Source organism: Triticum dicoccoides, chromosome 6B (genome assembly GCF_002162155.2).
Source record: "Triticum dicoccoides isolate Atlit2015 ecotype Zavitan chromosome 6B, WEW_v2.0, whole genome shotgun sequence".
Classification (NCBI taxonomy): Eukaryota; Viridiplantae; Streptophyta; class Magnoliopsida; order Poales; family Poaceae; genus Triticum; species Triticum dicoccoides.
Genome location: NC_041391.1, coordinates 704,472,167 through 704,484,367, shown reverse-complemented (window position 1 = coordinate 704,484,367; position 12,201 = coordinate 704,472,167). Strand labels below are relative to the sequence as shown.

The following is a 12,201-nucleotide window of genomic DNA, read 5'->3' as shown; positions in this document are numbered from 1 at the left end:
CTTTGCAAAAACAACCCCAGCACTGTCCTTGTGATCTCCAACCAGGGGCCCAAGCACAATAATCCATCATCCACAGGGGCTTTTATGCAAACATCACATGCTTTATTAGTGAGAAGGCCAGGCGAAAATGCCAAGAACAAGAGGAGATCAGTGAGAAGGCCAGGCGAAAATCCCCACACCACCGGCCGAGAGGAGACGAGACGAGCTCCGGCCCCCTTCAAGAACAAGAGCGAGAAGGAATCCGGGAGCAGGAGGGAATAAAGCGGCGGCCGGAGGAGACCGGAAAGGCCGAGGAGAAAAAAGGTACCTTTGGCTCGGACCCTCCCGGCCGGCACAGTGATCATCACGAGCCCGCCGGCAGCCGCCCCCAATCCAATCCAATCCCCCCCAAAAGGAGCAAGCCGGAGCGAGATTTGCTCGATCCGCGCTTGATTCCTTTCCTTTTTTTTCTGCTGTTGCGGGGATAAGCTTTGTTTTCTTCTTCTTTTAAGTTTTAACTGCCGCCGTTGTTGAGAAGCTCCGGCGAGGATGGAGAAGGGGATGGATCCGGCGCTGCTGGACAACATCATCGCCAGGCTGCTGGAGGTGAAGAGCCTCAAGCCCGGGAAGAACGCGCAGCTGTCCGAGTCGGAGATCAAGCAGCTCTGCGCCGCCTCCAAGGAGATCTTCCTCGCGCAGCCCAACCTCCTGGAGCTCGAGGCCCCCATCAAAATCTGCGGTAATCCCTCCATCCCTCCCTCGATTCATCCGTCTCTCCCTCCCCTTCCTCCAAGGAATGCCATCTCGGGGGATCGGTCTCGCTGGTCAACGCGCGGTAGGTGGCTGCTTCGCCATGTTTTTTTCTTCGGGGCCGGGGAGTCCGGTAGAGATTCATCGTCTGCAGTAGCTCTCCTCCAGTGATTCCAGCACTAATTGCGGGGATGAAACTCTCTTTGAATCTCTCTGGTTGTGCACATCCGAAGACGTTCATGGCTGATAGAAAGGCCATGCTCTGTATCACTATCTGGTGGGTAATAATTTGCAAGGTATTGGATGTTGTACTGAGTGCTCCTTGGTGGGTGGTTTGCAAGGTACTCATCCGATTGAATGTGTGCCGGGTGCTTCTTGGTGAGCCATTGGGGCATCAATGGGGTTTATGATGGATTAACCATGCTTGCTAAGTTTTTGGTGCTTTGGAATCTGACAAATGCCAGATTTAGTTGGGGCTCTGTTCATAACGGAAAGCTGCCGATGTTTTATTTGATGGGTCCGTTCGGGATTTGATGGTATTGATTGACTTTTGGAGAGCCATAGATCATGAGCCTTGTTTATCATTGTGCACAGTTGTAAAGCAGCATATTTATCCATTCAGGATTTGATGTTGTTGATTAGCTTTGGAGAACCGTAGATTATATATTTTGTTTTATCATTGTGCACAGCTGTAAAGCGGTAGTATATTCATCCGTTCAGGATTTGATGTTATTGATTAACTTTGGTGAACATGTTGTTTATCATTATGCACAGTTGTAAAGCAGTATATTCAAACAAAAGGCTTGCTTTGGTAGTTAACTGTAGGCTGGAGAATTGGCATCCCTCGCCATGTATATAAGAGTATCGGATGGTTAGTTGTTCAGCTAGCTTATTGTCAAAGTGTTCGGTTTCAGAATTAAGATGAACAACTGACGATTGGAGTATCCGTTTGCTGACGAAACACAGCCGTTTTAGTTCTCTAAATGTTTTTCTTTCATATTTCTCACTGTTACACTTCAGGCAATGGTTGTGTATATCAGGTCTATGTGTCATTTTATTTATCCTAAAGTTATGGTATATCACTCTATGTCATACACTGCATGATACGCAAGGCTTTTGCGTATTCACGAGAAAAAAAAAAACTATATGTCATACTAGATTCTTACAGCAGAACATTTTTTAATAAAAATATATCAACAACTTCTGTAATTTTTTTCCTTCTGAATCTGAGTGTTAATTTAGAGAAGCTTGATCAACTTACCGAAAGCTCCATACTAATGTCAATATTGCATAAATTATTCTGATCAGGTGATGTCCATGGCCAATATTCTGATCTCCTGAGGCTCTTTGAATATGGTGGATATCCTCCTCAGTCGAACTATCTTTTCTTGGGGGATTACGTGGACCGAGGAAAGCAGAGCCTTGAGACAATATGCCTTCTTTTGGCTTATAAGGTCAAGTACCCTGAGAACTTCTTCCTTCTAAGGGGAAACCATGAGTGTGCATCAGTAAACCGCATCTATGGATTCTACGATGAGTGCAAGCGCAGATTCAGTGTGAAACTCTGGAAAACATTTACAGACTGTTTTAACTGCTTACCGGTATCAGCATTGATAGATGAAAAGATTCTATGCATGCATGGAGGTCTTTCTCCAGAGTTGAACAAGCTGGATCAAATACTCAACCTCAATCGCCCTACGGATGTGCCTGATACTGGCTTACTCTGTGATCTTCTTTGGTCCGATCCTTCCAATGAAGCGCAAGGGTGGGCTATGAATGATCGAGGTGTCTCATATACATTTGGACCTGATAAAGTGGCTGAATTTCTTGAGAAGCATGATTTAGACCTCATCTGCCGAGCCCATCAGGTGCACTATGCTCACAAAACACCCATCACATTATTTTCCTTGTCAAGAGTATACATTGATTAGTTGTTTTCTGCATATTGGAATCCAGGTTGTTGAGGATGGCTACGAGTTCTTTGCTGATCGTCAGCTAGTAACAATATTTTCGGCACCTAATTACTGTGGAGAATTCGATAATGCTGGTGCCATGATGAGTGTAGACGAGACGCTGATGTGCTCCTTCCAAATACTCAAACCTGCAAGGAAAATGTTGCCTGGTTCAACTAATAACAAGTCTGGCTTCAAGGTATGCATAACTAACATGGGAACAATTGGTATTTTGTCATATACATATATATGTCTCCGTGCTTACCTGCCGTTTCCCTTAAAAATAGCCCCATGCTATATTTACATGCTATTCTGTACAAATATATCATTTGGTTGTCTGTTAACCTGCAAAAGATCTGAAGTAAGAACAGAGATATGCTAATGGAGTCATCACTGCAGAATTTTTCACATATTTTCTGTACAGGATTAGTACAACACTTCTTTGACCACCAGATGCCAGAACCGCAGATGCGCTGTAGATTTTCTTTCTTTCAGTGTATGCGATACAGCGACAGTATCAATGCACTCTTAACTTTTTGCCTGCAATTCCCAGAACGCTTGTTTCTGTTTGTCCTATCTCCCATGCACTTGAATGCACTCGGATTCTCATAGTAGGAGTATATTGCTTAATGATACTGCCAAGTTGGCTCAAGTCAACCAAATGTGTTAACTAAGCTTATTCCCCTCATATTATATTGACATAGGCATACATTGACTTGTCACTTGCCGATTACAATTAGTTCTTAGCTCTGACTATTGAAATTCGTCCCTACAACATTCTGACACGGTAATGCTTTATTTACTCTTGGGGAACTTTTAATCTATTGAACTGTGGTCATGTGTAAAGACATGCTGGAGTCAAATTGCATTGGTACGTGTAAGCATATTGCAATTTCTAGTTCTATGGCAGTGCATGTCATTATCATCGAGGGCATAATGGTGTCAGACATTGACCTCACATGACAGTTCAACCATTATCTGGTGTTATCTACCGCCCTTTCTTTCTTACGATGACATTGTGTCTTTGACCTACCTTCTCTTGTTCCCCACTCAGTGTGAGTGGAAGTATCAGAACAAGGATACGATAGATGGTCCGTTAAAGTGGAGGGGAGGAATAGTTAACTTCCAGCTGATAAATCTGATATACAAATTCCAAGGCTTTATGTGCTTAAATGAAGAACCCGTCCATTCACATAAGAAAAGCAACATCCCTGGTGCTGAGGTGCCTTGTTTGCCATGGGAATGCATCTATGAACCAGTACTGGACTAGCCTAAATATCGTACTAACTGGAAAAAATAATTTTGACATGCCACTGGCTGCATGAAAGTAATCCTCAGTTGTAATGGCCATAAGTTCTTTCTTGATGTATCAATGATAATGGGTTCTCTTTTGATGTATCAACTAACCTTCAATTATTGTCTTTTTTCATGTTTGATTAGTCAATGAGAGGATGGTGACGGTGGCACGGCGATTGGTGAGCAAGCTGTGGTCTCATCTGCAGGCAGGCACGTGCCTACCACGAGCGGCTGCGACTAACCGGCGTTTTCGCCGATGCCTCGAGCCTGGACCGGAACAAGAACGCAGATTGTACAAGTCTCTCGTCGATGGACTGTACATCGTTCATGTCGGATTAACACTGTTGTAATGTATTATTGTTTTTCTACCGTGCGGATCTCTTTATCGTGCGAGAGGACGGTGTGAATGAAACTGTTGCTCCTCCTTCCCCCCCTCTAAATTCAAAGGATTCAGGCAGGCATATACGCCAATAAAAACTGGTAAGAGTCTTGGGTGCTGGCTGTGGGATCTTGAGAGACAGGGAGAAAAATTGCCCGTGGCTCTGAATTCGAGCTTGTTCGTGTCTGCGGTTTGCATGGTTCGAGCTTTGCGCAAGAATCTTGATGCACTCAGCATTTGTTGTTGTTGCTGTTTCCATTTAACTGTGTGTCTGGATATATGTTCTCTTCGCAGAATATGTTTTTCTGTTCCGATAACCGGAGATGAAGAGAATATGTTTCTGTTTTGATAAACCAGAGACAAAAGGCGGAGGAATAGGTTATGTCGAAAAGATTGCATGATGTATGAAAGATTTCTTCGACGGTCTTTTCGACAAAAGCTGGAGGCTGAGAAATGCTGAAGAAGAAGAATCGGATTCGCCATTGCGACAACCCTCGCTCAGTCTGAGACATGATGCAGTGTCAAATGGGACTAGACACATCCACATCATATGAAGAAGACACCAAAATGGTTGTCTGCTCACATCCAAGACAGTTTTGACAGCACAAAAAACGACAAAAATCCGAGGGCCTTTTTGGTTCATGGAAATTCAGAACACACTACACATTTGGAAGTAGTTAAAACGCAGGGTTGCACAAAACGAATTTAGCTCGAGTCCAGCAGGATTTTCAGACTATGTTTGATTACACTATGAAGAACATGGTGGCCTTTTGAGAGGCTGGAAACGACGAGGATTTCCTTACCAAAATGCGGCACAAATCTTCGTTGCGTGCAGGACCGAGTTAGATCCTGGTTGGCATGATCCGAGCTTCGTGCAAGGATCGTTGTACTCGCGTGTCATGTTGTCTTCCCTTCAGGATTTTTTTGGGCATTTGCGGTTCGATTTAAACCGCGCTGGTCTTTGAAACTCTGAATGTGTGGTTTGAATTTAGTCAGTTTTATTCTTCGGGAGGACCATTTTTTTTTAGAAAAGGAGGAAGACCCCCGGCCTCTGCATCTGGGCGATGCATATAGCCATTTTATTAATTATTAAATAAGACCTTACAAAGTCATACAACAATAAGACTAAGCCACCGTCTAAGCAACATCTGTTGCTACTCCTATCCAGTTGATGAAGGGGCGCTGATAGTCTGGGCCTAATACCAAATAGACCTCGCAGCCAAACCTAACATCTAAGACCTGATGTCCCAATCAGGACGCCTACCGGGGATGGGCACCCACCAGTCCGGCGTGCTCCTCAACCAGGACGCATGCCGGGTATGAGGCTGCCGCAGCCACCTGCCACCGATCCATCTTCAGAGCTGTACTGCTGCATGTACCTTGCCCGGTCTAGCTGCCGCCGACGCCAGACAGCGTCGACCTCCTGCGCGAGTCCATCATCGCACATCAGACGCCTAATCTCCGGGGCACCATGCCATTGCGATCTGACACCATCAATATGTATGATGAAGCACCGCTCCTCCTCTTGTCACCTTTAGCCATCACTTGCTCCAAAATGATGCCCACATGAGGAAGAACGATACTAAGGACGCCATCATCATCCGATCCGGGAGACCCAGATCTAGGGTTTCTCCCGGAGCATCCCGAGCCTGATGACGCCAACTGCAACAACGATGCCTCGACAAGGAAACGACATCAAAGACGCCGCCATCGTCCGCCATGACCATAGTCAGCGCGATTTTCATCGGCAGTTGCGCCACCGGGCGTACGCCGCCGGCCTCGCTGGTCCCTTCAACCGTAGCAAACTCCCAAAACGATGCCCTGAAGAGGGACTACGACGCAAAAGCACCACCATCGCTCGATCCCATGGAGATCTAGGGTTTCCCCCGGAGTTGCCCGAGTTGTCAAGGACCAAACAAGGATGGAATCCCGCAGATCCGTCCAACTGTCGACATGTCACACTCGCCATCGCGCCGACCGTGACCCAGAGACCAAGCTCACGCCTGGGCCCAGATCCGGCCGCGCCACCACCGATCTGGTCACGCCGCCGCCATCTTGAAGCCGCCTGTCATGGGTATGGGATCGCCGGAACGCCGCCAGCCACCGCAGTGACGCCCGGCCGCACGCCACGCTCCGGCCCGGGGGCGTCGGCCCGCGCCAGCTCCTCACGAGCGGGGAGGGCACCTAGTCCCCGCCGCCGCCGGCGACCGCAAGGCTTTGCCTGGTCGCGCCCTCAGGCGGCGGCGAGGGAGTAGGAGGACGAAAGGGGGAGTCGGGGGCGACGGGATCTGGGGGCCTCCCAGCCGCCGCACGGGGGCGACTCGGCTGTCATTCGTGCCCTTCAGGAGGACCATGGATCCTGATTCAAGTTAATGTTTTCTTGAGAGCATATGTTTTTTGTTCAAGGCCAATAAATGGCAGATGAAAAGAAGAGATGACGCATCGGAATAGATCACGTCGAAAAGATGATCAAGAGTCGAAAGATTTGATCTACACGAAGCCTCTCTTCATCAGTCTTTTGTCACAAGCGAGAGGCAGAGAAATGTTGCACAAGAAGAATCTGATTCGCCATTGCGACGGGCCTCACTTGGAGTTAAAGAGACATGATGCAACTGTCAAATGGGATCAGACACATCCACATCACAGGAAGAAGAAACAAGAACACTTTCTCTACTCTCATCCATGATCGACGATTTCATTGACACAAACAACACATTCTTGCACCTTCAACAATTTGGAGTCGATGAAAATTTTCCTAGGAAACATGGCGCCAAAAATGATAATCAAACTTCGCAGGGATTACACTTGTCAGAAATCCTCTGAACTAGTAAATGACAAATGAGACCCAACGCCCCTTCTTGCTCTGTTTCACAAAAAGAACCTGATTCGACGTTGCGACGGGCCTCGCTGGAGCCAGAGAGACATGATGCAATTGTCAAATGGGACTGGACACATCCACATCACATGAATAAGAAAGAAGAACAATTTTCTGCTCACATCCAAGATGAAAAATTTCATCAACCCAAACGACAAAATTGTCGAGGCTCTTTGATTCATAGGACCCCGATAACGCAGAAACGGGGGATGGGAGATTTGCAATTTAGGCCCCGTTTGGAAGAAAGGAAAGACAGAGACATTTTGGAGGATAGGAGTCAATATAAATTTTTCCTAGAAAATTCTACAGGGATTGCAGTTCACATGAATCCTCTGAACCAGATGAGGTCAACGCCCCTTGATCTGTTTCAGTGTGGATGGACTCTTCCTGACAACAAAGCTGATGAATCTTGTCAGATGTAGGAGTTCTGCACCAAGCCTTTTTTTTTTGCTAAATGGTGAGAGAGATGGATCTGTGCACATCATCAGTAAGCTAGATTTTTGTGAATCGTTGCATCGTCGGCCTTTCTGTTCCAATTAACTGTGTTTGCCCGAATATATTTGGTATAATTATTAGGTAGTGAGAATGTAATATTTCTCTATCAGAATCCTGACACCGTAGATCCTGATTTGAGTTATAATATCTTTGGAGAATATGTTTTTCGTATCGATGAACTGGAGACAAAAATCGAAAAGATTGGATAATGTACGAAGGATTTCGTCATCGGTCTTTTCTTGCAAAGTTGGAGGCCGAGAAATGCCGAACAAGAAGAATCCGATTCGCCATTGCGACAGGCCTCGCTCAGCTAGAGAGGCATGATGCAATGTCAAATTGGGCTAGACACATCCACATCACTGGAAGATGACACAACAACAACACAAACGACGACAAAATTCGAGGGCCTATTTGGCTTACAAAATTGCAGGACAAACTACACATGGAAATAGGTAAAACATAGACTGCAAAACAAAAAAAAATCAGCTTGAGTCCAGCAGGATTGAAACCATGTTTGATTATACACTAGGAAGAACATGGAAACGACAGATATTTCCTTACAAAAAGTGGCGCGAATCTTTTTCATTTACCTGCAGGACTGAACTAGATTCGAGCTTCGTGCAAGAATCTTTCTACTCCTGCTCTTTGTGATCTTTCTGGGTACTTGCGGTTCGATTTAAACCATGTTAGTCCGAAAATCTGAATATGGTTAGAATGTAGTAAGTCTTATTATTCGGAAGGCACCGTGGATCCTGATTCAAGTTAATGTTTTCCTGAGAGCATATGTTTTTGGGGTTCAAGGTTGATAGGTAATGACAGCTGAAAAGAGGAGATGACGCATCGGAATAGGTTCTGTCAAAGAAGATGATAAAAGTGGATCGATTTGGACGTTGCATTTCTTCATCAGTCTTTTCTTTTAAGTGAGAAGGCGGTGAAAGATTGCACAGGAAGAATCTGATTCACCATTGCGACGGGTCTCACTCGGAGTCAAAGTGACATGATGCAATGTCAAATGGTACTAGACAAATCCACATCATTGGAAGAAGAAACAAGAACGGTTTCTCTACTCTCATCCAAGATCCACAATTTCATCGACACAAACAACACATTCTTGCACCTTCAACAAGTATGAAAATTTTCCTAGGAAACACCATGCCAAAAAAAAGAAGAAAAAAAATCAAACTTTGTGTTGCAGGGATTACACTTATCAAAGATCCTCTGAACCAAATGGCAAATGAGAGCCAACGCCCCTTCTTGCTCTGTTTTGGTGTTGATGGCCCGACATGGTTTTTGTTAACAAAGCTGAACCTTTTCACACACAAAATAAATATGTGGGTGGAGAAAATGTGGCCTAAAAGAACCCGATTCGTCGTTGCGCTGCGCCTCACTAGACATGATGCAATTGCCAAATGGGACTGAGGCATCCACATCACAGATCCAATATTTCATCAACACAAACAGCAAAGTTGTCGAGGATCTTCGATTAGCAGGAATTCCGAAAAACGCAGAAATGGGGAAAACTTCACAGTTTAGCGTCAACTCAGATCCAGCAAGGACTAAAACTGTTTGCACCTTTCTTCGAGAGGTTGGAGTCGATGGGAATTTTCCTGTGAAACATAGCGTAGCGCCGACCAACGATTTCCCTATGAAATTTTCAGGGAATTGTGTGGGGATTACAGGTGCCAAAAATCCTCTGTTTCAGTGTGGATGGATGGACTCTGCCTCACATTTTCCACTCACATGCTTTTGTCAACAAAGCTGCTGAATCTTTTCAGATGTCACAAAGCTGGATCTGTGTAAACTGAATCACAAACCACTCATGTGCACATCATGAGTAAGAACCAAGAACAAGAGGACAAAGACGCCAATGGTGATTTATCTGTACACATGTCCACATTAGCAGCGGTAGCACTCATCGGTTGTTAGCATCAGTGCATCACAAGCATGTGATAGCCACGGCAACATCCAACATCAATCAACTAATCTATCAACAATTCCATGGCATCCACTCAACAATTCTCCGGCAGCAGCTACAACTTGGAGCCGAATCACAGCTCCGGCGAGCAATTACTCGGCCATGGCGCTCGGCGGCGGCGGCAGTTAGGATCTGAGCTCACCTGGGAGCCATGGAGATGGAGATGTCGGTGGGGACGCGGAACTTGTCGGCCCAGTCCTGCGCCTCCAGGAACAGCTTGGACACCTTGGCGGCCACCCACGACATCTCCGGCCGCGCCGCGGGGTCCTTGGACACGCACTGCAGCGCCAGCGTGGTGAGCGCCTCCGCGGCATCGATGGGGAACGAGTCCTTGAGCCGCCGGTCCACCCACTGCCGCATCCCCTCCCCGCCGCCGGTCGCCGACGCGGCGGAGGCGCTCTCGATCAGCGACGTGCGCTCGTAGTCCCCGGTCGCCTTGTTGAACTCGTACCGCACCGGCTCCTGCCCGGACACCAGCTCCAGCAGCAGCACGCCCAGCGCGAACACGTCCGACCGCCGCGTCGGCGACCCGCCCGCGGTCAGCTCCGGCGCCATGTACCCGCGCGTGCCCTCGATCCGCCTCCCGCGGCTCCCCGTGCGCCGCTGCCTCGCCTCCTTGCCGTCCCCGGATTCGTCGTCCGGGAGCTCCCCGGCGAGGTCCGCGGACCCGAAGTGCGCGAGCTTGGCCCGGAGGAGCGCCCCCTGGCCGCACACGAGGACGGAGGAGGAGGAGAGGCGGTTGTGCACGGTCCCGGCCTGTAGGTGCACGTAGCTGAGCGCGTCGCAGGCGTCGGCGGCGAGCCGGAGCCGGGAGTGCCAGGAGGCGAGCGGCGTGAAGGACGGGTTGTTGGCGCCGCGGAGGAGCGAGGAGAGCGGCGCGGCGCCCGGGACGAGCTCGTAGGCGAGGAAGAGGGTGCCGTCGGGGGAGGCCGCGGCGCCGTAGAGCCGCGCGATGGCGGCGTGGTGGCAGTGGCCGAGGACCGCGAGCCGCGCGGACACCTCGGCCGGGTCCCGGCGCAGCGCGCGGCGGAAGACGGCGGCCGGGTGGCCCCGGAGCGCGCACCGGAACGAGTTGGTCGACGACCCCGGTGCGAGGCGGTGCGCGGGCGAGAAGTTCTTGGTGGCGGCGGCGAGCTCGGCGAAGGTGAGGAGGAGCGGGAGGTCCGGGAGCGAGTCCTTGAGCGCCTGCAGGGAGGAGGCCGCGGAGGAGGAGGAGGTGGAGAGCGCCGCCGCGGAGGAGGTGGAGTAGGAGGTCGGGCCCGGGTGGCTGCCGTTGGTGTTCGCACGGGGCGAGCGGCGGCCGTGGGCGGTCGCCGTGGTCGGGGTGGTGGCGGGGGAGCGGGCCATGGAGGTGGCCGTGGCGCTCTTGGTCTTGCACATCTGATGCCTGCGGACGCCAACCATCGGCGACCAGAGATTAGAGAAGCTCGTCGGACTTTCTTTCTTGCCGACCCAATTTGCTGGCGTAATAAAGGTTCCGCCTTTGGTTGTTTTTTCTTCTTCGTCTATCGCTGTACCTCGCCGAGTTGTTGCCTGGAGAGGAGGAAGACGGCTGGTCGACCGGTCAAATGCAAGTCAAACACCCGTTGCATTTTGAATTGTTATGTGCACGAAATATTCTTGTTTTCAGCTGTTTATCGGTTTTACATTGGGAGCCAAAGGGATGCACAATGGGGTGTAAGTTTGTTGGAATGAAAATGTTATCTTTCACCTCTTGGTCGCCTGTCGTTTGATAACCGTCGACAAACCTAGGGTTCGATGTTTCCTCCCTAATCATGGGGAAGAAATGCTCAACCACCATATTGATCTCAAGACGTAGAGGATGTGTGAGGAGAAACTTGGAGCGGCGAGGAAAAAGAGGAGGGGGCAAATCGGATGCGTGACAAGGGATGAAGTCGGCCTTTTTGTATGTGATGGTGAGCACCAACCAAAATGATAATCCCTCCATAACCGGTAATTGCCTTTGGCTCCTAGGTGCATATGCACTCATTGTCGAAATACACATTTTGAAAAGTTGAAAAATTCGGAACAAAAATCACGCGTGTATATCCGGACATTTTATGTGCGTGCACAAGGTTTCAGTGAAAAACGACGTTTTTTGTGGCTTGTGTAAAAAAGACAATTTCTGATGCTTCATTCTAACTATTCACGAGGCATTTCTTTATCTTTTTTACACAAGCCACAAAAAACGTTGTTTTCCGTCGAAACCTTGTGAACGCACATAAAATGTCCGGATATACACGTGGGATTTTTGTTCCAAAATTTTCAACTTTTCGAAATGTGTATTTCGACAATGGGTGCATATGCACCTAGGAGCCAAAACGCCGCTCTCATCCATAACTCCTTATAAGATCTTTTTAGATTACCCCGCAAACAAAAGAAGAAGATGTTTTTAGATACCATGACAGCGTAAAAAAGTCTTATATTAAGTTACACACATTAGCTAAAAATGTCAGTCGACTGACTTCGCTTTGGGATCAGCCAAACCGAAAGGAAGGAA

The 12,201-nt window shown here is 48.3% G+C and overlaps 2 protein-coding genes across 4 annotated transcripts; one reads left to right on the top strand and one right to left on the bottom strand.

Moving 5' to 3' along the window:
- The first annotated feature begins 129 nt into the window (after positions 1-129).
- Positions 130-4,524, top strand: LOC119324756 (serine/threonine-protein phosphatase PP1). 3 transcript variants are annotated; one of them, XM_037598531.1, is made up of 5 exons: positions 130-301; positions 515-718; positions 2,038-2,597; positions 2,686-2,880; positions 4,122-4,524. In XM_037598531.1, exons 2-5 carry the CDS (start codon positions 529-531, stop codon positions 4,137-4,139), a joined length of 963 nt encoding a protein of 320 aa, XP_037454428.1. In that variant the 5' UTR covers positions 130-301; positions 515-528; the 3' UTR covers positions 4,140-4,524. The 3 variants fall into 3 exon arrangements, with proteins under 3 accessions (XP_037454428.1, XP_037454427.1, XP_037454426.1); XM_037598530.1 differs by having other exon boundaries at positions 130-303; positions 492-718; XM_037598529.1 differs by having other exon boundaries at positions 131-303; positions 518-718.
- Positions 4,525-8,924: 4,400 nt separating this feature from the next.
- On the bottom strand, positions 8,925-11,140 carry LOC119321998 (lysM domain receptor-like kinase 3). The gene has a single exon (XM_037595495.1). The coding sequence runs from the start codon at positions 11,103-11,105 to the stop codon at positions 9,840-9,842; it is 1,266 nt and encodes a 421-aa protein (XP_037451392.1). The 5' UTR covers positions 11,106-11,140; the 3' UTR covers positions 8,925-9,839.
- Positions 11,141-12,201: the final 1,061 nt, after the last annotated feature.